Source organism: Martes martes, assembly GCF_963455335.1.
Source record: "Martes martes genome assembly, chromosome: 1".
Classification (NCBI taxonomy): Eukaryota; Metazoa; Chordata; class Mammalia; order Carnivora; family Mustelidae; genus Martes; species Martes martes.
Window position 1 is genome coordinate 60,151,342 of NC_137888.1, and position 24,341 is coordinate 60,175,682.

Genomic DNA, 24,341 nt, shown 5'->3' on the forward strand with positions numbered 1-24,341 from the left:
TGTTTTAAAATTGTGGGGGAAAATTTTAGTGCTCAAAGTATATGGTACCTGTCCTCTGGCTAATGCTTCGAGATTACTAAGGATGCGTGAATATTTGTGAAGCCATCTGAAGAAGACATGCACAATTCTTACAGAGCATTCATTCTGACTAGTGAAAAGGAAGAGAAAGCTATGCTGGAAATGAGTAGAGAAAGAACTAATATAATCACTGATTAGTTGGGCTTGGGTAGTGACTTCACATTTCTTTTTCACATATTTATCATTTCAATTGCTGTGTACACGGAAGATCTAATTCTCTCTCACCTCACCTATTTAATTGCAGAGTCTCCCTTAACACTGGTTTTTATTCTTTAGTCTATAAATAGGCTTGAGACTCTCACATCATAAAAATATTCCCTACCCTGCTTTTGTATTACCTGTTCATTATTTCTTTGTAAAGTATTAAACCTCTTGAAAAAGTAGTGCTGAGCTGTTGGCTTTCTCATTCATCTTCTCTTTGCTCTCGAACCCGCTTTTATGGTGTTTTTATGATGCATCTGGCTCTGCTGTCTTAATAGCCACCAGGAAGCCACCAATCCTTGGTGCCTGCAGCACCAGCACTGCTGACCCTTCTCCCCCAAGGGTCCTTCGGGATTATTCTGCTGTCCCTCCTGTATCTCAGACCTTCTTTTCTTCTCCTCCTCCGCTTGTTCCTCATTCTCTTTCTTACCACTCCCTGCAAGTATTCTATTCTCTCTCCACAAAGTCTTCTTTGAACTTACTCCCATATTCATGCATCAGGTTTGGCCCCTTGGTGAAAGCATTCGCTGGCCCTAATTTCCAATCTTCCTGCTGTGCTCCACTACCTATTTGTGACTCTATGTTAATTGTCTCCATTGGGTCTACCCCTGGTGTCTCATTCTCAGTGTTGTTTAAAACTGAACTGTGTTCTACTCCTCTAAACATTTCCTCTTGTCTCCTTTTTTTTACATCTTGGAATTAGCTCCTTTGATCTCCTCTCTCTTAACTAACACTCAAGTTGTTAAAGCTGTCCACCCTCATCCATAAAGTCTGTTGAACCTGGTTCATCACTAGCCCCCTTCCAGTTACCCAAAGTCTGAACTACTGACAAAGCTTCCCAGGCTCTCTCCTACCCCAACCACCTGTTCCCACATCCATGCATGCTCCACACCCTTGCTGCTAAATTAGAGCTTCTTATAGTAAAGTCTTGAGCATGGCTGCTCCTACTTACAATTACCCAAATGTAAACCCATAGCTTTACACCAAAATGAAGACTCCTTATCCCTTACGCTCATGCCTTATTTCAAAAGAAATTCTATTCATTTTTAAAGAGAGCTCAAATGGAACCTTTCCTGATAAACTGAACTGGATATTACTATAAACTTTATGAACTTTCTAACTTCTATCTCAGATAATGGTGATTTGAGGACATGCACTAAGTTTTAAGATTCTTGGTGGCAAGTTCTGGTTGTCTCTACCTTTGTATGCCCATAGAAGTCCACGTAGGGCCAGGCACATAAGATGTACCTTACATACTCTTGCCAAGTGAATGAATCAATGCTCTGGTGAATCCAGGTGTATAGGACATATCTTTTTTTTTTTTTTAAAGATTTTATTTATTTATTTGACAGACAGAGATCACAAGTAGGCAGAGAGGCAGGCAGAGAAAGAGGAAGGGAAGCAGGCTCGCTGCTTCACAGAGAGCCCGATGCAGGGCTCGATCCCAGGACCCTGGGATCATGACCTGAGGCAGAGGCTTTAACCCACTGAGCCACCCAGGTGCCCCTATAGGACATATCTTTAACCGCTCTGCAAGGTAGCTGTTTGTGAAAGTACCTGATCTTCTCTATGAGATTCCAAATCTCTGTACATAGGACTCTAGTTTATAAAATCGCATCCTACACAATACGTAGTCCTGGTCCTCCACACTGAAAGCATTCAATAAACTGGGATGAACAGTCCTGACTCTCTTCCTGTTCAGAAAAACGTTAAGTTCTCCTGGGTTGCAGGCAGCATAGTATGGTGGGAGGAGTAGGGTTCTGTTTTTGGCTCTTTGACTTACTACGTGTAAACCTCTTGGTAGGACACTTGCCTTCTGTGGGCCTGTTTCCTCATCTGAATAATAGTGGATTTAGATCACCTTCCATCTCTTCCAGTGCTGATAAAAAGGACTCACTGGTACACATTCTGAGAGAGAACAAAGCATACAGAGGCAGGAGAAAAGCGAAAAGTGCTTATTCAGCTGATGTGTCAACAGGGGGGTTGAGCTGACTGTGGTACTACTTGATGTGAGGTGATTGGTGGAAGGATTCGACTTGAAATTTCTTAAAGCAAGGAATTCCCAGAGTCTTCATGCGTGCTCTCAACTGATCCTAAATGTTCCCTCTCTGAGGGCGATTTTTGTTTTTTAAGTTAGGATGTGAGAATTCCTGACAGATACGGAGGAACACTGATTTTATATAATGAAACTTGCCACGCGTGGAGAAAGCACATATGAAATTGTCACTAGCTGCTGCAGATAAGAATTAAAGATGTATTCTCTCAAGATATGGGATGTCAAGATGAAGACCAGGGCCCTGAAAACCAGCAGTATGTCTCAACAATTATATGTGGACAGTTGTAGGCACCTTCATGCAATATTTGGGAGAGCAATATGGCATGGAGTAGCTTGAAGCAGTGGGTCACGAGACCAGATTTGCCAGGGGAACTGGGAGGATTTCAAAAGAGGACAGATTGCTAGAACTGGGGAGACCGCAAGTCAGTGACAGAGTTCCAGCGTGACACTTATAGGTGACTCCGCGGCTCCGAGAATGACTCTTTCTCAATAAGAAAAGTTATTTTGAAATCTGTTCATCAATAAATTATTACTAGGTTCCTCAATGCTTTCTTACATCTACTGACTGAATGAAAGAGGGCACTTTTGCCTATTAGAAAATAAGTGGGTGTCTTGCTTTATTTTTTAATTGGGAAGGAAATGTCTCTAGAAAGGATAGGCAACTCAGCCCAGCTGAATTTTAATGACAGGCAATGTTACCCAAATATAAAGTGCCCCATGGGTTTATATTAAAATGAGGTGAAACCTAAGAAGGTCTGAGTATCGTAACTGAACTGCTCCGTTTTCTGAAAACATCCTGCTTTTTTTGTTTGTTTGTTTCTGTGGCTTTGCTTCTGTTCCTCTGCCTGGAATGCCACTCCCTGCCTCTTTTACCTTACACATACCTGCTCTTTCATGATCCAGGTCTAATGTCCCCTTCCCACCACTTCAGGGCCCCTCCTCAGGAACACGTTAATACTGTATTTGTACATCTCCCTTCATAGGTTTCTAGTTTTAGCCAGGCGTTTGGGAACACTGAGCTCCTAAAGTGGGGGGATGGCGTCTTGTTGGTGTCTTCACCCCTAGGGCTCACTGAGGACTTGGCATAGAAGCAGGGGCTCAGTAGCATTTGAAGAATGACTAGAAGAAGGAATGCGTGCATAAATGAGAAAGGGGACTATTAGAAATTATTGCATGGAGGGAGCACGGAAGACATCCAGTTAAATTAGCAGTGTGGGGACAGAACGAGTTGTGATAAAAGGACGGAGAATTTTATAAAAAGAGGTAGACTGTGACATAAAACTTCAGGAAGACTTTTAACAATAAATGTGTCCCCAGACATGCTAAGTAGAGGCTCTGGGAATCTGGGCCAATAAAGACATTAACTGGCCTTCTGATGCACGAGGGCTGGACTAAGAACTGAAACCTCTAAATAAGAGGGCATCAAAGATAACAAAAGTAATTCCAAAGAGATTATGTATCAATTAACTCAGAGGCAGAAAGGTGACTGTTTATAAAGGACAAGACTGTCTTTAAAGGAACGAATCCACACTTAACAGGTAAGAGGTCTACCTGGCTAATGACACTGCAGAAAGATAGTTGAAACTGTTAGCTATGAAGAGGTAAATATGTCATTCTTTATAGGAAGTAGAATAATGAGGGATGCAGGGCACTCTGGGGACAATGAGAACACTCAGTTATACCAAAGATGTTCTATTTACTGTTAAACCGATGTGGAATCTAGTAGAAAATTAACAGCAAAGCCATAGGATAATAGCTCTCTGTGGTTTCTCATCCCAGCCCATTCTGATTATGTTTCTTCTGCAAATTAGTGTGACCCCAAAATGTTTTCAGGATTGTCCAACTTGTCCTAAATTCCATAAATAAACTCTTTCAGAGGATGCTGTTTTTTGCCATGTCTCTATTACGGTTCTTCACAGATGGACCATTTTTGTCCTTTCAAAGCCTAAGAATAACTCTCGGTTATCAAGACATACCCAAACCCAGTTCAGCTGCTCCTGTGGGATTCCAGTGAGTTTAGACACATCTGCTGAGACACACGCATTTGAATCCAAATGAAGCTTTTGTTTGATTATACGTTTTGAACATTTTCGGAGGTTTTCTGGGGGCCAAAATGTTTTTCATTTTTTGGCACTCCAAACAGAGAGATCTTCGGTTATAAACACTGCCTTCTGAGCACCTCCAGCAGAAATCCCATCTTCGCGTGTGAACAGGTGCCTCGGGAAGTTTTTGGAAGGTTTTACACGGCATCGGCTTTCTGATTGGAAACTTTCGGAACGCACAGTCAAGTTTGCCAAGGAGACCTTCAAACTTGCTTGAGCAGTTTTCACTCACACCGACATACGTTCACACATGCAGACAGCCCAAGTGAAAGCAAATCAGAGCCCTGCAAAACTGCAGTATCTTTCTTAAAGGTTAAATACCATACGCAAGCAAACTGAACAAAAAGGAGCGCGTGACAGGAGAGAGAACGAACTAATAGCAAGAGCGGAGGCGCAAATCGTTCAGGAGCGAGCGTGCCCCCCTTAAAGCGCTACTGGGGAGTTGAGGCGACACATCGTCTCAGTAAAACGCTGTCTTACCCAGCTTCCAGTGCGCGCCCAAGCATTTGTGATTTTAGACACTTGTACCTTCAGCGTCTCGCTACCCACTCCTTTTACTCACAAACTTGTTCAGACATTTATTTTGAAACATGTCCTTCTCCGACACAAACGGGCCAATCAGATTCAAATCCAGGAAGAGACAACACTACGCTCTAAATCGGGCTCTGCCGCGAACCCCATGTTTTACCTGATTCCCTACACCGTTTCTTTTCCAGTTTGGATATAAACCGAAAAGTGGAGACAGAGTAAAATAACTTCTTAAGTCCGAAGCCTACAAAATTATTACAGCGTCAACTCACGTACCCCCCACCCCCACCCCCCCGCCATCGGGCATGTCCGGAATTCAGGGGGAAATCTGCTTTCAAGTTGTTCCTATAGTCCTGGACCAGATGCTCTAAGGTGGCCAGAAACCTTTGTCTACACCCACTTAGCAGATTTCTGGCTCTTTATCAGGGACTAAGAGGTTTATTTGCAGAAATGAATCATTTCCTTCAAAATATCCTTTACCCTATTTACATGCTTGCATATTCCTTCCATTTTGTTTTCCCCCTACAGCTTTACTAAGGGAATTAATTATCTCGAAGAACAGGAACATACAGTAAGTACATCTGAAATACAGGATGAGACACAGTATGTCATCTATTAGGCCTGGCTAAGACCAGCAGCTGATGCTAAATGGGAAGGAACATGCACCAAATGTTTTTTAATCACAAAGTTAGTAATTAATTGCTCTTTAAAATACATTTTATGCTTCTTTCTGTCTGTGTACATGAAATGCACATTTATTACATGCCAAAAATTACAACATTATGGTTTAAATGTGACTGGCACGGAAGTCCGGAAATCAGAGTTAATGTTCCCACGGCAACTTTAATTCTGTCCGTGTGCACATGTAGGGCCATAACAGGCTTCCGCTCCAGGATAATACGTATAGATGGTCTGCGGAGGGAAGCTAAAGACCCATATCCTCAACTGTAGTTACAGGAGAGAGACAAAGGGTAAAAACCATGCTCCTTTCCACATACGTGGAGACAAAACAATGTCCCCACGCCTGGTGTTGTGTAATCACGGAAAGAAAGAATCTGCTATGGTGTGGGCACTCAAGGGGACAGTTTCTGTTGCTGTGGGAACCTGAACTTTGCATTTCCTGACTTTGGGGTAATTAAAATGTCAGCCTTAATGTGGCATTAATGGAGTTGGCCATAAAAAATCCTCTTTGTTTTGTTCTCTTAAAAAAAAAAATTGCTTAGAAGTTCAAACTGAACCAAGTGTACTTAAAATTTTGATCTCGGGCACTTGGCCTGGTGATGGGGGTTCGGGGAGGGGCAGGGAGAAGCGAAGGGCTGGGAGGGGGAAGACCGCTGAAGGTGGAAGGCCCGAGAGGGAAAGGAAGGGCCCGGCGGTCTCTTCAGACAGTGCGCAGCCCCAGCAGAGTCATGCTACCTACGGAGCTAAAGTGAAACCCACCCACACAACAGTTTGGTAATGTGTAAAGGTTAAATTAAAAATAAATAAAAACTGTTAACGCATAAGTGCCTCTTGGCAAGGACCCAAAAGATGAGATAGCCTGCTGAGGCCAGTGCGAAACACGGGAAGGTAAGTCACCAGGGACGTCAGCTTCCCACCGAAGACATCAGAATAGGTGGGTCGAGGGCCAAAAGTCGGGAGCACTGCCACAGTGGGGAGAATCGCTTCTCCCTTCAGTGGGGCCTTATCTGGGGAAAACAAAGTGGAAGAAGCACGCGAGTCGTCACTCTGGTCGAGTCTGTCGCATGTACACGACGGTGATGTGCCACAGCTTGGCAGTTGTCAAGCTAGGGACGGCTTCTTCTGCTCTGTTGACTTGGGTTGGGCCTGTTCACGCGTTTGAGCAGAGAGAGCTTGGCTCAGCTCTTCCTCAGCCTGTTCCTCGGCGGGGAACCGGTCTGTCAAACACCTAGGGCTTTTGTACCCTCTGCCTTCCGCAACTCATCCCAGTGCCGTGAGTTCTCATCATCGGAGTCCATTTACCACCGGGTTTTTAGAAAAGGTGAAGAGGCCGCAGGCGAGGAGGTCATGGGGGAATGTCGCTAGGACGTCACTGTCAGTGGGCGCGCCGCGGCGATATTAACCTCACCATCTCACAAGGGGAAGCTTTTCTCAAACCTAGTCCTTCTTGATTTGGATATTACTGGGATCTTTTGCAAAATTTGAAGTCGCTGGGCAGGTTAAGTAGCCAGCTGAAATCTTAGGGGTCAGACTTGTCTAAAACATGGGCCTGCGTCCTTCAGATGTGACAACACTACATCTTACCTACTCTCACTGGTTCATAGGCAGAGCTGACTCTTGTGGGGATGCTGATCGACTGTATTTTAGAACTCAGTCACCAATATGATGGTTGCACATTTTCAAGCCATTTATGGGCTTGGAACAGAGGATTCAGGCTGCTCACAGGGAGAGCAAATCCATAAACATCCCTCAGTATCTGAATGAGTTAACTACCAAGAGCAAGTCATTCATTGACAGAAGTGTCAATTTTCTCAGTTTTCTCATCCGTAAATTGGGAAGAATTATAATGACTGACAGGAAATGGGCATTAGAGCATGACTAAGAATAATTTTGCTAAACACATAACAAATAAAAAGGTGCTATAAAAATTCAGGCACTTGTGAAAGCTTGGAACACCACACACTGGTGGAATGTTTCTGAAGTTAAAGAGACTAACAAGTCAAGGGCACTATTTTTAAATGCCCCAAATCTGTTAGTTCTAAATAGGAACAGAATATTTTACCTTAAAGAAATTAGGCTTTTAAATTAATCTATGGTAAGAATGACATTTGAAAGTTAAAAAAAAAAATCTTCTTGAATGCAAGAAGAGCATCCAAAAAATTTAACAGCTTAAAATAAACCTCTTTCCTGTCTTCTCTCAAGCAATCTCCAAATGGACAGATTTCTGTGAATCTTTCCTAAAAACAATTTTCTTCTAAGTGTAGGCTCAAATCAGGACAAACTACGATCCAAATAGATTTGGAGAAAAGCATAATCGATTTCAACAAGAGGTTAGGACAGAGAGGATGTACACATCTTAATGGTAAGATCAAAATGACTTTCTACGCGGCTGGAGATTAGGCGTCTCCTCCCTCTCTGTTTTCCTTCCAACTGCTTTCAGATACCTCACTGAAAGCTCCGACCTCCTGGCTCCCTCTGGGTCACTTCTGAGCTGTACGGCAGCTATCATGCGCCTACAGTTTCTTGCTTGTATTCCAGGCTAATGCCAAGACCTGGCTGGAGGATGCTTATGGTAAAGTACAATCAGTGAAGCCCAGTGCCTTCTCTATTCAGCAAAACAGTCGTTTTGCTGCAACAGGGGATTTCTGGGCTAAGGCCATTCTATGTAATCTTCCCCATAAGGTGTGGCAGAAAGCCAGGTGATGAAGGTGCGCGTGCAGGAGCTCCAGGCCCTTCTCCGCAGGAACGGGCCACCTTCCTGGTAGGTAGGGGCAGTGCGCACATGCCTATGGGCGCTGTGCCATGCTATTTTCCAATTCTTCCTGTAATTACTATTAGGCTGGAGACTGCCAAGCAAGAAGGGCCAAGGATGTTACTATTATGATGGGTCCACAGAACACAGTCCTTGCTCCTGATCCCCAGGGTTGTCTACAGAAGCAGCAACTTAGTGCAAATCACAGAGGCTCTAGAGAGTTGGATCCTGTTCTTTCTCGTTTCATTTTCTAGCGACAGCTGGAGCAGGGTTTCAGCCCAGCCACCAAGAAAAACAAGCTCCTTTCACCCCAACCTCAACCCCTGGGTTTTGTCCCTTTACCTATGACACTAGGATGATGAAGTAAGTAGGGAATGGAATCTTCCAGACGCATGCACATCTTGCCCACTTTGCAGAGTTTTACATTTGTTTTGTCAGAAAAATAACAACAGGAGATTTAGACTCTCGTTTCCTAATTAATAATGCTTGTGTTCGTGGACAGGATAAATGGAGTCCTTTTTTGAAAACAAGACTGTCTTGGTCTTCTTCTTCCCCCTAAAGAAGGACATGCCAGCTCTTTGCCTGTTACAAGACATCCTGTGTGGAGGGCAGTTCAGAATACTTGTTGGTATCTTAAGACCAAAAGGAATATTTTTTTCAGATCGGACCCCAAAATTATTCCATTCTTTTCCATTGTCACCACACACGTTTCTTTCTCTTTGAAGTATTGGGTTACACTTCAAAGAGAGAAAAGCTCCAAAACATGATTTATCAACTTTCTTAAAATAGAATTTGAAGAAGTGACTCCCAGATTAGTGGGAAGACAGCAAAAATAAACAGCAATGGAGTGATTTCAATGGCGACGATCTCATTAAGCTGCCCATTTCCAAATTTAGCCCGTAGGCAGTTTTTTTAATTAAAAAATATTTTTAACCTGAATTCTTATTGGCTACGTGAAGTCTGGGTGGATTCTGAATTCTTGGAAGCCATTCTCTTTTCTTCTGTAAATTTATGCTATCCTTTAACCACTTCAAAATAAATTAAAAACTGGAAGGACGGAAATTCAGCCAAGCCAAATGAGACTCCAATAATTAATACAAAGCTGACTTGTATTATGTAATTTCAAAATGGATGTTTCCTGTGTCTACTGGCTTTTCGAGGTCCATATTTGGTGGTTCAGTTTAGTCATGGTGGAAGTGCTGTTATTCAGATCGCGGGGACAAAAGAATAATTAGAAAACAATAACCCGACTTTTTTTTTTTTTTTGAGTGAATGTTATGAAAGAAAATGTGGTTCATGTAATGAATCAGCCTTTTGAGGCCAAGTGGCTGGACACCTGGTTTTAAAACACACTCTGGCTTTGAAAACAGCGATGTTGGCTGAATCAAGATGGAGGCAAGTTCCCTTCGGCTACTCTACAAGACCACACGGAAACGGCTCATTCGGAACACACACAAAAAAGCCAGAACCCAGGGGAGAAGCATGCTCCCAGCGCCGCGAAGACACCATCACCTTACTGGTGTACTCACAATCAGATGACCCGGTGTGAGCGTGAGAGTTTGTCAGTGAATGTGTTGAGTGGATGAGGGCTGGGTCTGGAGACAAAACAGCTTCAAAGTTCAGGCAGGGAAGGCCCGGCTTGGCGCTGGATCCACCCGGCTGAGTAATCTCATTCTCCTCAGATGCCTTCTGGTTTTCAGCTGTCTTGGGTTTCTTCCTGAAAATAAACAAAGGGCCCTTTGAAGGAACTGACTGCATATTTGGGAAAAGGCATTTTTAGAATCTGTTAAAGATAACTTGATTTTTTTTTTTCTGAGGGGGGATGGGAGGGAGTCCAGTATGTCCCTTGTTTTAAAACAAGCTGATTCTTGTTTTTTTCCCTCCAGTAATGGCCTAACTGGGAACACATGAAAGCATATGGGCCAAGCAAACAGCACCACATTTGGACTCTGTTGGCTGCATAAAAAGACCCTGTCCCAGAACTTTAGACAGATTGAGCTACGTATGGCTGACATTATCCAAGAAAGCATCCTTTTTTCCCCCTTAAGAGTTTTAACATGGTCTGGAAAAATACTAGTGGAGGTTTACCGTTCTAGCATTTGTCAGGAAGCTTAGAGACAGGACCCGTGGAGTAATGGGAGGAGCACTGGACTGGGAGTCAGGAGACTTGAGCTATGGTACTAGCTGTGCCTCTAACTTGCTGTGTGGCCTTGGGCACCTCACTTCACCTCTCTGGGCTTCAGTTTCCTCATCTGTAAAATAAAGGGCTTGGATTAGAAGGCCTTAAAGGTTCCTTCCAGCTTGAAGCTTCTATTCATGGAACACATTATGAAACATTCAACTTGCTTGCTGTTGTTACATTTTACTTTAGATGAACACATATCTTCCAATCACAATCTAAGTTTGCAGGCTGTATAGATGAGAGAGTAGTGATGGAGGTTTTTGTTAAAGTAGCAAACGAAAAGTGAAAAGATGAGCTTAGCTTCTAGCAGGTAAAGCAGTTAAGGTATCACACGGAGATCCTCTATTCCAAATCTTTACTCATCCAAAGCTGAAGATTCTCTTTGTTTGTTGATTTAGGACATGACTCTGGAGTATGGAAGTGTGACTGTGTGTTCAGGGTGGGAGGAAGAGATGGGTGAAGGGAACTAGAGAGTAATTTTAACTGCTATAACTGCTGCTTGGAATCCGGAATAGGAAACAGAAGAGCTCAGGTATGCGTCGGCTCTGGTGTCCTCCCGCTCTGGGATGATAAAACGGACATAAACACAGAACTACTTAGCTTACAAGGCATGTACCCTAGGTCCTAGCCAAACTGGGTTATTAGTCATACCCTGAACATGCCCTCCAATTTCCTTGGCTCTGTGCCTCCTTCTATCACTATGTGGATGGTGACCAGAGAAATTATTTTATTTTATTTTTTGGTGGAAGACTATGCGTGCAACAGAATTTGTTGTAAGTAGCTTTGTTTCCATGTTTTTCTTGTTTCTATAAGCCTGGCAATGGACTTGTCATACAGAGTATTTTGTATTGGAATTTGTTGTACGGGGTAGTTAAATCTGCCCTCGCAGAATATGGTGCTGTGATTAGCATGCTGTGTTTCTGGTCCAACAGGTTGTGAAATCAAATCTGCTTTTTCAGAGGGCAGGAGGCAGAGATGGCATGGTAAAGATGAAGAGAGAGGGGGAAGCTTTCAGACACATTTTTCAGTATGGAGTAGGCCAATATAAGAGAAGCAACAAATTGCAATGCTTTACCAACTGTTTGTTGGTTGGGTGACTATGGAACCGACCCCCAAGTCTTGAGTGTCTACAGGGACAGGGTCAGGGACCTGTCTACAAGGCCCTGGATTATATACCAGACTAAAGTCTCCAAAGCTCAACTGCTTTTCATCCTTGGAAATCAGTGCCCCCCCTCAGGCCCCTCCCTATTTCCATCACTGTCGTCTATCACCAGTTTTGTCATCAGGGTGGAAACCGCAGGTGAGCAACAGCTTTCCCCATCTTAAAACCGATTCATCAAGTCCTGACAATTCTATTTCCTTCATATTTTTTCACATCCGTTTTTCCTTTCCATTTTCACCACTATCACCTTAACAGTTTTATTTAGACTGTTGTTTATTTACTGGCTCTCTATCCTCCTTGACCCCTTTGAGAAAACCAGGTTAGCCCAGTACCCCAGACAAGTTCTATATGTGCTCTAGCTAACTGTTGGCCACACAGGACTCTCAAAGTTTGTGAAAATTCTCAGAACGTCTTGGGGTATCTACATCCTTGGCTCTCCATCTTTGTTCAAGTTAGTTCCCTTGTTTTGAATGTCCCTTTTACAACTCTGTGGAAATCATATTTACCCTTCTTGCTTATTAAAGGTTGTCTCCATCTTGTAACCGTCTTGATTTACCTCTACCAGATAGAAGGTCTCTCTCTCTGTAATTGAACTCTGTTCCACCGTCCTCTGAAATTCCCACCCCCCCAAATTTACTTCTCCCTATTTTACCCGCTAAATTGTGTTTCAATGATAGTTATTTATGTGGTGATCCCTCTCATGAGACTGTAAATTCTCTGAGAGAAAATGTCTTGGTTATTTTTTAATTCCCTGTGTTCATCCTTTCTTTCCTTCCTCCTTCCCTCCCACCATTCATCTATTCACATATTTATCTTAAAACATCATGCACCTCTAGTGTGCCAGCATAGGTTAGGAAACGCAGCAAGCCTGGTTGCTTTCCTCCCAGAATTTGTTCTCTAGTGAGGACTGTTAAGCAGAGTGGCTTCGACAAAGCTGTCATTCAACATTCGTTTGTTGATGGAGTGAAGTGGGATTGAAATAAAGGTGTATTTAGAGAATAGTCATCATCTAAATCCCAATTACGTTTTTCTATTCTTTTGTTTTGTTTTTATTTGAGAGCGAGAGAGCGAGAGCACAGAGGGAGATTGAGAGGGAGACGCAGACTCCCCGCTGAGCAGGGAGCCCAATGCGGGACTGGATCCCAGGACTCTGGGATCACGACCTGAGCTGAAGGCAGATGCTTAACCATCTGAGCTATCCAGGTGCCCCAAGAGTAGGACCATTTTGCTCAACAAAGCTGGACTGGTCCTCGTGAGTCCGTTAAATATCAGGATGAAGTACTAATGGTAGATATCACTTAACAGAAAAACTATTTCTTTCTCTCTCTCTCTCTTTTTTAAACATTTATTTTTGATGCTTATAGACAAGGCCTCAGCTAGTCTGGGATTTCTGTTTCAGGAAATTGAAAAAGCTCTCTTTCAGACATGAGTACATGACCAAACAAGCAGCATTACTCTTTTAACACTGCAAAAATGGTATTGTTCTTTATATAAATGCCCTTGCTTCCTTCCCTAGATTTGATCCTGCTTCCTACCTGGCATCTTACACCACACCTTCTTCTTGGTTGTCCCAAGGATCACCTACAACAATACAGACGCACTAGAAGCCACCCCCACAAAATGAAAATATTGAAAATCAACCTTCCGGCTCACCCTTCATTTGCTTATCCTGATACCACTGGGCTTTTCCCAACTGCACGGATGACACAGAGCCACTGACTGTCCTTAGAAGCAATCATTTCCCATCTCACCCTCTCCGATAGTTCTGTAGGACTCCTTTTTCTGGTGCCGAGAAACACAGAAACACAGCCCCAGTCTGTCTAGACGTGCACAGGTGCTGTTATGCTGACCCCATTTTTGCAGTTCATAGTTTTTTAAGGAGGAAAAAGCAAGGCCTGTAGTAATTAATTGAAAATACCTTCTTTGGCTGTGCAAAAAGAATTACATAAACAGGGCACATCTGAGGGCAAGTCTGTCCAAGCCTCTGTGGCTACGCATTATTCCCTGGAGCCTTTAGAGGGCAGCAGCACACAGGCTACTCCGGGCGGCACGGCAGAGAGGCAAACTCCCGACCAGACCAGAACCTTCCTCCCGGTCACCATGCCAAAGGTTGGTTTGCCAAGCTCTGGCCGCTCAGCCTCTTTTTTTTCTTTTCAGTTCTCATTCTCTCTCTCCCTCTCTCTCTCTCCCTCTCTCTGTCTCTCTCACCTCCCTCTCTCCCTCCCTCCCTCAATGTTAAAATTATACACTCAGATGAAGTCGCCCCTCAACCGGAAAATGAAAGCTCCAATGAAAAAGTTAGACAAGCCAACAACAACAAAGAAAGAAACCGGGAGAAAGGGGAAAGGGGGCTGGTGAGGGGGAAGGATTTAAGAACAAGAAAAGGGCAGATGTTTCGTAAATATATGCAAAGCAAAACTGGGTGTACCCTGAACACTTCCACAGAGAAACAGACCAATCATTGTGCACTTCCTCCCGCCACACTGATGGAGCCCTGCATTCAAAAAAAAAAAAAGTGTAGCTCCAGGCACCTGCCTTTCAACGGTCAGTTCTGACATTCTCCCTGAATATCTCCCAATTGTCCGAAGAGAACAAAAACATTCTCATCTCCCCACTGCAAACATTTCTCTTATGAGAGAAAAAGGGCTGCTTCAAGAACTGGAAAGGCGTTTTAAGGTGACTGGTGGCTGGTTTTTAACTCTCATTGTGCTGGTCCTGGCAACAAGTTTTGGGCTGAAACATAGCAGTGAGTGAGGTTGTGGATGATGTTGGCTCCTTCCTTCCTAGACATATTGCATGTGGAAAGAAATATGCATTGAAACATATTGATGAGATGGTAGGTATTAGGCATGTTAAATGCATGGAAATTAACCAGATCGGTGGCATTTGATGTATATATTTCACACTTCTTTGCACATATTGCACACATACAGTGATGGCAGTGCTTTCTGCAACATATGGAAAATAAATATTTTATCTGTGTGAGCTCTTATCAGGCTCCTGGGGCTGTTGGGAGGAGAGTGCTCTCTTCTATCTCCCTCTCCCAATTTTCTCTCTTCACTGCCCCCCACCCTCGCCTCTCCTGCACATTAACATGCCTTCCACTTACCAGTCTGTTGGATAGGAAAGAATTAGTCAGAACCTCCTTTTGATAAATAATTACTCAGTCATTGAATCATGACAATCTAGATCCACGATGCCCTCCCCTCCAATTTTTTTTTTTTTTTAATGGTAACCACCTCTTTATTCTCTTTCCCAACAAAATACTGAAAAGGCTCAGGAGTGTGTTTTGGGGGGGGGCAGAGAGCAGAGGTGTAACAACCCTCCGCCCCCCAATAGAACTCAACTCTACCATCAAGAAGCTGTGTGCCCTAGGCAGATTACTGTGCTTCTCTGGGCCTTAGTGGAAATAATGGGGTAATGATGGAAATAATGGGGTAATACCTACCTCCTTGGGCTGGTAGGTATTATTGGGTTGGTAGGTATATAATTGGGTTGGTAGGTATATAAATGAGATAATTCATGTCAACCGACTGGCAGAGCCATGGCATAGGGTCAGTGCTCAATGATGGTAACTCTGAGAGAGCATCAGTTCCACAGCTTTTGTCAGCTCTAAGGAGCGACTTCCCCGACCTTAGTGATCTTTTTAAATGTCTAGACTTCAGCAGGGGGAAATGGACTGTCATTGTAGCACAGGCAGAAAGAGTGTAAGGATAAGCAATCTCTTCTTCAACACTCTGATCTTACCGTATCACCCTCCTGACACGGTCTTTCTATTCATGTGTTTGTCATTGCTGTTGCTACCCCAAGAACCCCTCTCGAACTTGAGGGTCAAGCAATATACACTTGGGCCACAGAAGCTCACCAAACCTGGGACTACGGTCTGTCTGTCAAAGCCAACCTTTGACACTCTCGCTTATCACGTTCTCCTCACAATTTATCCTTTTACTATTTGGTCTAATGTTCTCAGATCAATTTAAGATGTTTTTGTAATTAAAACATTTTATTCTCTCAAATTTTTTAACCTTCTCAGCAAGGCCAATTTATAATGTGTTTCGGTGTTTTTCTCCCTTGCTGTATCCGTCAGGATCCTGGCAAGAAACAGCTGGCACGCTCCAAGGTTTTAGCTGGAGAGAGTTTAATGTAAGGACTGTATAGTGAGGTACAGAGGAGGTGGCTGGGTGCCCAAGGGAGACTGAAGCACCGGGGCTGGCAGCAGTGGAAAGCTGTGAAAGTCAGCTTCCAACTGTTACCTCCAAGGGGCAAGGAAGGAGTGGTGTTCTCTGAGTTCAGTCAGAATTACAGTTAGGAAGGGGCTGGACAAATCAACAGCCTGCCCTCACTCTCCTCCTACTCGCACATCCTTTGCTGATGTTCCTCTAGGCCACATTCAAAGGGGAGCCAGAGTGGGAGAGAGCCTAGGAGTGCAGTCCAGAGAGGCTGGCCTCCTGGGCCACATATCAGGGCAGGGAAGGGCTTCAGGGTTTTGTGTTTGTGTAGAGGGGAGACGAATTAGTGGACCTCTTCTTTCCCTTCTCCATTTCCTTCACCCTTCCCTCTCAATTTTACTTTCTGGAAAGAAAGACACGGCAAAATGAAGTGAAGTCAGTTCTCTTAGCATCTATGTACCTATTTTGTCTATTTGCTGTTTATGGGGGAAGAAACTGAATGTGGGCTCTGTGAGAGCAGGGATTTTTGTGTGTTTTGTTAGCTGCCACATCCTTAGTCCCAGAACAGTGTCTGACACAGAGGAAATTGCCCAGTGAATTTCAGTTGTTCAAGTAAATATATTCACTTCTGCTATGCCAGACATTATATGCATATTATCTCATTTAATTATCACAACAATCCAGATTAAGTAGTCAGGGCAGCTGAGCATAGTTGTGTAAGTGATGTGGGAGCCGGTAGGTTTTAAAATCTAACACGTGTCCCCTCCCTTCCCATCCCTAAGCCTTGAGACCTGGTCCAGGGCACTGCCAATGCACAGGACGGACACATTTGTGTAATTAGTCCACATTTTTATAGTTTATTCACCTTACTGGTTTTGTACTTAGCAAGTGTGGAAACTTTACTGTTGTTTCTTCTTTATATAGGAGAGAGTTGAGTTTCTGAAAAGCAGAGCCTGCAACCTTTAGAGCCCTGTCTGTCCTTGGTAGGACCTGTGGAGCCTGAAAGCAGGCCCTGGGGTTGGGGACAGGTTAAATGCTTCCTAGGGCTGAAACAGATGCTCACTGGTGGGCCTCTCCATGATTTTCAGGAAACTGTAGGTCCTGATTCCTGGGTCTGGATTTGAGCTCTCTGCAGCAAGGTCGGGGCAGTAAAGACTCTTCCCTCTTCCAGAGGCTACAGACCCTGGGAACCCCGGGCTGCACCCTAGCTCAGCTGTGCTACTTGCCCCCAGCCTAGTTGCACATAATGCAGAGAAACCCAGAAAACCATCCAGACATGGGAATGTCTAAGGCACTCCATGCACTTCAACTTGAGGATGAATGATGGTGTCTACACAAGCAAGTTCCTCGCCTGGGTATGGAGAAACTATTTTTGATCTTCCATCGTGTCTTTAGTCCCCAGTCCCTTGAACCCAGTAGTACTGCAGATTACTCTGGTGGTCCCCATCTCCCCACTGCCACTGATTACAATCCGGGTGACTAAAAGCATTAAAGGGGAACAGCAATGCAAAACAAAACAAAAACTGCAGCTTTGTCCCTTTGGGTATGATTTATGCCCGAATAGCTAAAGACACAGAAAATATGAATGTGAAAATCCTACCCAAAAGCCTAACAGGGATGGTACTCTCCCAGGGTTAGCATCTTCCAGTAACAGAGAGGTCTGTAAAAACCACCCCATGACCCACCTCATACTGTATATAGGAAAACTTGAGAATACAACTAGAACGAGGTTTTGTCTTAAAATGTATAATGAAGTTATTTTGCATGCATAGCCTCTAAATAATTTAACTTTCTGGCTTTTGCATAAAAGAAAAAAAAGCATCTCTTCATCTGTTACTTTTAGCAATGGTTAATGAATACGTGATATCAATCTTTCTTAAGTATTGTCATGTAGACATCACGCCTCCTATTACAACCTATTTGTGCACCTTGCCTTGTAAGGGCTGTACTTCTCTGACATATATGCCCGGCACAGAGGGAACTCAACCACACGCACAGAGTGGTGCATCCAGAGGGCAGGGCAGAACTGGAAGCAATGGGTGAGAGATGCAGCCCGGAATCCCCAGGGAAGCTTGGCCCCCTAAAGTAGCAAGGAGGCAACAGCACTGGCTCAGAGATGCAATTCAGACAACAGGCAGATGCCGAGGAGGAAAGCTTGGCCCCTGGACCTGGGCAGGGTGGCATGAAATGACAAGTTGCAGTAAGATTCAGTAGAGTGGCACAGAAGGTGACAAGGGGCCAAGAGAGGGGGGTGGGAGCTGCCACCACTTCCGGCGACAGTGCAGATGATGAAGCAGAACAGTGCCGGGCCCCGTGAGGTGGGCCCAGATCTGGCCCACGCGGCCATCTGGCGAGGAGGGCACGTTGCTGCTCAGGGCGGAGGACCACTGAGGGCACCTCAGCACTGAGCCTCGTGACCTCGCTGTGGTCAAGACACGAGGCCATCTAGAATTGCATCTGCATTTACAATTGTGTGAGGTGTTTCTTTTTTTTTTTTTTTTTTAATTAAACTAAGTGAGTTGAGAAGCCTTTCATTGGAGGCATAATGTACTCACAGTAGTTTCCAAATAAATGGTGTCACTCTTCAGGTAAATCACTCCAAGGCTTGGGCCTAGTGCAGATGTTCATTGGGGCAGGGAACAGAGAGCGGCTGCATCTAGAGCAGACAAGGAAGAAAGATAAGGCCGTTAAATGACAGGTGATGGTGGTCAGTCACGCTGATGGAGACAGAACCATGGGAACTGGGGGAAGAGTCCGGTCCTGCCCCTTTGCACTAGACAGCTGCCTGCCAGGGGAGGCCGAGGCAGAAGAGAGGATGTCGCCCAGGCTCCCTTCTCAGCATGCCCACCTGACGGCGGGGTGGTCTGAGACCTTCCACGGCACCCCGTCTGTGTGGACGATGGAGTGGATTTTGTGGTGGGAAGATGGAGGCCGAGGTGGAAGGTGGGGGTAGGGGGCACTGTCCTTCAACCTTGTCACAGCCGACGCTTCTGCTGGTGTTCTCGACCCCACTGGCACTTCTCCTGCTCTTCTGCCCAGTTCTTACCTGCTCTGAAAACACCATGGACCTGGCCACGTTCTGAGCTCCTGCCGCACCTTGGCCCCTCACTATAAAGCCTCCACCGTCTCCCCTGTCCTCTAACACATGGCGCTCAGCCTTAGGGGCTACAGGACTGACTACTGTCTGTCTCCAGCCTCGCATCCAGAGGTCCTTACCCAGACCTTGCCCTTTTGGGCACACCGAGCCCCCACACCGATGACCACATTAGTCCTGAAACTGTCCTCCCTTCTCCCTGGAACCCCGCATCATCCTGACTTTCCTTCCACCAGTCGGTTCTCTCCTCTGCCTCCTTTACTGGCTCATCTTCGTTCTCCCGTTCCATAAATGTAGATATTCCTTAAGACTAGCTTCTCAATCTTTGCCTACACCCACCCTGCATGACCTCAACAATTACTTCTCCATAGAGAACACCCACGTGGCTATCTTTAGTTCCTGCTTGTCTGCAGAGCTCCACATCCACAGTCTTAATAACCTCTGGTTATCGGTTCATTCACTTATTTGCTTGTTCATTCATTCATTCATTCATTCATTCAGTGTTTGCATAGTATCTATCAGGCACCTGGAAAAGATGAATAAGATAGGGCCTCTAACTCTGAGAAGGTCATACCTCCATCAAATACCACACAGGCACTTCTAATTCAGAAAGTTTAAGACAGAAATCTTTGTCTCTCCCTCAAAATATGTTCCCATTTCCTGCCATGGTCTATTTCCTGCCGTCTTTACCCAGTTACTTGGTCCTACAACAGAGGAGTCATTTTCAGTTCCTCCTTTTCTTTTGCTTCTCATATCCAATCAGCTGCTAAGAGACTGGAGGCTGTGCTTCCTAAATCAACACTTACTTTCTCTTCCAGCACCCATTTATCCTTTAGTCACCTGTGCCAGGACTTTTGTGAGAGCCTTCCAATGGCTTCAGTTCTTCCAGGTTCTTTTTTACCTTTAGCCCATCCTTCACACCAATACCACACTAATTCTTCTTAAGTACCACTCTAAACATATCATTCCTTCGCTCTTTGCCTACTGGACTAAATTCCGATTTCTCCGTTTGGCATTCAAGGCCCCTACGATACAGACCCAGTCTAATTTTCCCTCTTTACAGCCCATCCCACACTGCAGCGAAGTCCCACTCCTTTTCATCCAAATCCCACCTCACTCAGGGAGCCTTGCCCCAAGGGAAGTGCCCTAGCTGAGTCCTTAAGCACTTTCTGCCCTACTCCCTTTGCATGTTCTGTGGACTCTAATAATTGTTTGTGTAATGCGCCCTGCCCCCTACAAGCTCCTAGGAAGCAGAGACAAGTTTTACTGCCCTACAGTAGGCAATGCCTTGCACAGAGATTCGCGCTTGGCTGATGTCTGCTGAACCAAAGTTAAAAGGAATCAAGATTCTTGCTTAGAGTCATGGAAACGGGACTGAATTGGAAAGACCTGAAAGCTCATCGCCTCTCATTTTTCAGATGAGATTAAGGGAACTGACTCGCTCAAGGCCACATCCTTGCTCCTGGCCGAGCAGCAATACCTGATAGAAAAGGTCACAGATCTTTAAACATCTGTCAGTGCTTGCTCCGCACCAACAGGCCCAACAGATCATCCAGTCACCAGACCAGAGAGAGTGAGGGGTTCACGGGGTGCACAGCCAGCAAGGATAGACTGGGTTCCAAAAGATAAAGAAGTTTGTTTCCCTGATTCACCTCAGTAAACCGAAATAATAATTAACCTTTTATAGATAAATAATATCAGAAAACGAGGGGGGGATTTAAAGAACAAGGAATCAAACCTTTGTAACACCATCAGCAGAAACAGTATGACAATATTGCAAATGCCACCGGGGTGACAAACTAAGGGTGAAAACCGGGATGAAGGAATCTCTCACACTTTAAAAAGGCAGCGGGTTCAGCTAAAGTTCTTGGTGAAAACACGCCACAGTAATTCTATGGTTAAATTCTGACCTCGTGGAAACTGAGGCCATTGGTGATGCTGCTATGAGGCAACCCACAGCCGCGCGTCTTCTCCACCTAGCTCTGCATGGGATTGATCCTATAAGTTTGTTTAAATTTTCACAGAGTTTTCTTTCGCCGTATCACCAATTTATTTGTGGAAATGTCCAGACGAATGCTCCCAAGTCTCCCAACTTTCTACCCTTCTTTTTCTCTCAGGATAGAAGTACTCACTGTTTAATCTCCTTTCTAGCCTCACCCTCAAACAGAATCCTTTCCTTTCACCCAAAGATGAACCACGCCCCCCCACCCCGCCCCAGAAAACATGGGGATAATGGCAACTTTCCTAGGGAATCTCCGTAGTGTTTACTTGGCCAGAAAATCTCAGCTCTTACACGTTAGCCTCCAGTGCTGTAAGACTTCATCTGCCTCTCCCAGGCGAGTACTTCCTTATTGTTACGCACCAGATGAAAAGCTTGGTACTATCAATCAGATTCTTTCTAGCCAGTGTGGGGAGCCATGCTATGCACTGAGACATGCATTCAATAGGAACACCCCCGTGGCCACATAAACAGCAAACGGGGCTCAAGAGCTCTCTATAGTTCTTACTACACTGTCCTATGGCTGGACAGGTTATCGACACCTTAGCAGACACAGCTTCCTTCTCTTTTCTTCCCCTGGCAACTCCATTAAAATGATAAAGGGTATCACTGACCGATATGTCTAGTACCTTGCAATGAAAAATCACCTGGAAGCATACAAATCCATTGTGTAATTAGAGAAGTGTACATTTTAAATATGCCTAACATTTGGTTTAAATTGCGCATTTTATAATTAAATGGAGACATAATCTTTCTGCCCTTTAATCAAACTCCTTCCCAGCCCCACATCCCGCTGCTGTAATCTGCCTTTCATTTTTTGGCAAACGGTCACCTCTCCCCCTCTCCTTACTTCCCCGCCCGCCTCAGCACACACCTAGGGGTCTATTAATCAGAACTACTGCCTAGTGTGTCATGTTTTATTGCTTAAAGGGTGTGTATGCTCTAAAAAAGACTCCGTGAAAATGACTTCATGAGGCTTCGTATTTATTCTATTGCAATGACTTCCATACCCAATGTACACAGTTTTTAAGTGAAAAGATAATTCTGAGAGGCTGCTGGGGCTACACATTCTTCCCAGAGTCTGGAAAGCCAGCTGTTCTCTCTGCCTCTTACATCATCATGTAATAAAGAATCTGCTCTTGGATCCCAGCTGGCAACACTCTTGATGGTGTCAGAGGCAGAGGAGACAGTGGGTCACTTCCAATCCAGTCTGTTTTAATGTTGACATCTCTGCAGCTCTCTCTTGGAAGCCCTCAGAGAGCAGAGCTGTTATGTAACACACTGCCACACATCACTGCAAGGAATTTTCTGTTGAGGTCTCATTTCAGTGTGGCTCTTTCCATTCTCCGGAAATCACACCAAATTTTTTAAAGCTTACAGAAAAGGTAATAGTAACCACAATACTACCATTTGTTAGATAGCTGCATTTTGTCGGGGACTCCACAGGGGAATTTTTGTATGAGAATGTACATACATTCTCACTGAAATCTCATAGCAATGTCGTGCTGGTGCTAGAGGCATTGGCGTGCCCATTTTACAGATGAGGAAAAGTAAGACTAAGAGAGCTCAAGAATCCATAGTGAGGTCAGAATTTAAGGTCAGATCTGAGCCAGATCTCTCTGACTTTAAGTCTGGGAGGGGATTGGTTTTGTTTTTTGTTTTTTTTTTCTTACCATACAACAACTGCTCCAACACAGCATGACAAATTTCTAGTTCCCACTGTGACCTCAGCACAAGAAAGAGGCTTATGCTATTTCCATGATGATTCAGACTGTGAGCACAGACCTCAGGTGAAGGAACTCTTTCAGAATCAGTAAGTAGAGCTCCTTCCTAACTCCCTTCTATTTGAAGATGAAAACATCTTTTATCCGTTCTTCTCAGGCTCTAACGAACAAATGAATCATGCAGGATTTCTGATTCAGCATGTCTGGGATGGAGTCTGTGATTCTGCATTTCTAGAAAATTCCCAGGTGATACTGATGACACTGGTCTGGGTACCACAGGTCTTATGTCTGACACTTGCCTTCCTACTGTTTTCGAAGGAGCAATTGAAGCTGAATAACTTGGCTAACAGCTCACACGGCACGACTGGCTTCTGATTCTGGGCCAGTTTGTCAGGTCATCAGGCATTAGACAGAATTCAAGGAGTTTCTGGCATAGAGCACAATGTGAAGAAAAAAAAAATTGTTCCTAGATCCCCTAGGGCTCATGTACCCCTCATTGGAAATTAAAATGATAATGTCTCTAACATGTAAAGTTCCTATTTTTTACATTATTGTTATTTTTAACAATAATTATCTGGTAATAATTCAAATAACACCTTTCCTCTGAGAGATTCAATGAGCTTTCCTAACCTTAATTGTCTAACAGCAATTCCCAGGCGTAGATAAAGCTGTCTCAAAGATCACAGTAAATTTAAAATTGTTCCACTTCCCTCCTTTCTTTGCCCCAAATGTAGTGATGAATTAGTGGCAAAGGTTTACTAATTGGCAAAGACCCACTGTCTCACAATCTGAGGCATCGGAAATTTTGTAAAGGCAGGGAAAATCTAAGATGTAATCAGCAGTGAGGTGGGGGAAGGGCACAAAATACTGGTGAGAGGAAAAAGAAGAGTTAAGGGGATTAAGAAGATGAAAAGAGAAAGTGAACTGACAGAACTAGCTGGATGACCTTGGATGAGTCATTTAACCTCTAGGTGACTCAGCTTTTCCATCTGTAAGAAAATGTGGATTTTATGATTTTTGAGGGCCCTTAAAGCTCTAATAATCCCCCGAGAAGAAAGATGTGGGAATTAAGTGGCTCATCAACCTGTTAAACCATTACACCTGTAAAGAAATGTATTTGACTTTTAACTTTTTAACTAATTACCTGAAATGAATTCCCAAGTCTATATCACTAACCCCACCTCCCTGCAAAGTGGTGAGAAAAACCATTTAATGAAGAAGGCACCAACGGCATCATGGCCAGATAAACTTATCATCAACCCCATCTTCAGCTTTCCAATGCTGTAAGAAATGTTTAACTTTAAAATATTTTAGCTTCTTAAAAAACAAACAAACACATTTTAGTTCTTTAATTAACCACTAGTTAATACCCATGTCCAGAAGAAATACCTCTGATGGCTTAAAGACCCCTGGGATGGCCCTGCCAGTAGAAGGTCCTGCTGTTTGTCACATTAAATCTATGTTAATTTCCTCCATAGAGACCTCTTGATTCCTCTTTGACAATTCACAAACTCTGTTAATAACACTTGCATGTCCCAGGAGACTTAGAGCTATCAGGTACAGTTGATTCTTGTTTTTAAAATAAGAGATCTTTGGGATCAGGTGAAAAAGAT

At 44.1% G+C, this 24,341-nt stretch overlaps 1 protein-coding gene across 13 annotated transcripts in view; it reads right to left on the minus strand.

Annotated features, from left to right (window-relative positions):
• The window catches only part of ZBTB20 (zinc finger and BTB domain containing 20), a 774,313-nt gene that overhangs the window by 31,603 nt on the left and 718,369 nt on the right, over positions 1–24,341 (minus strand). For 9 of the 13 annotated variants that reach the window (XM_080830747.1, XM_080830744.1, XM_080830746.1 and 6 more), the window contains 2 exons: positions 18,467–18,567; positions 9,928–10,115 (listed from right to left, as the gene is read on the minus strand). Coding sequence is in view for 4 of the 13 variants with exons in the window: in XM_080830743.1 (XP_080686869.1) it covers positions 9,928–10,115; positions 10,487–10,497 (199 nt within the window). In the remaining 9 variants the exon portion in view is untranslated. Of the gene's footprint in view, positions 1–9,927; positions 10,116–10,486; positions 10,651–18,466; positions 18,568–24,341 lie in introns of all 13 variants that reach the window. The other 4 variants (XM_080830743.1, XM_080830736.1, XM_080830742.1 and 1 more) reach the window with 1 other exon arrangement.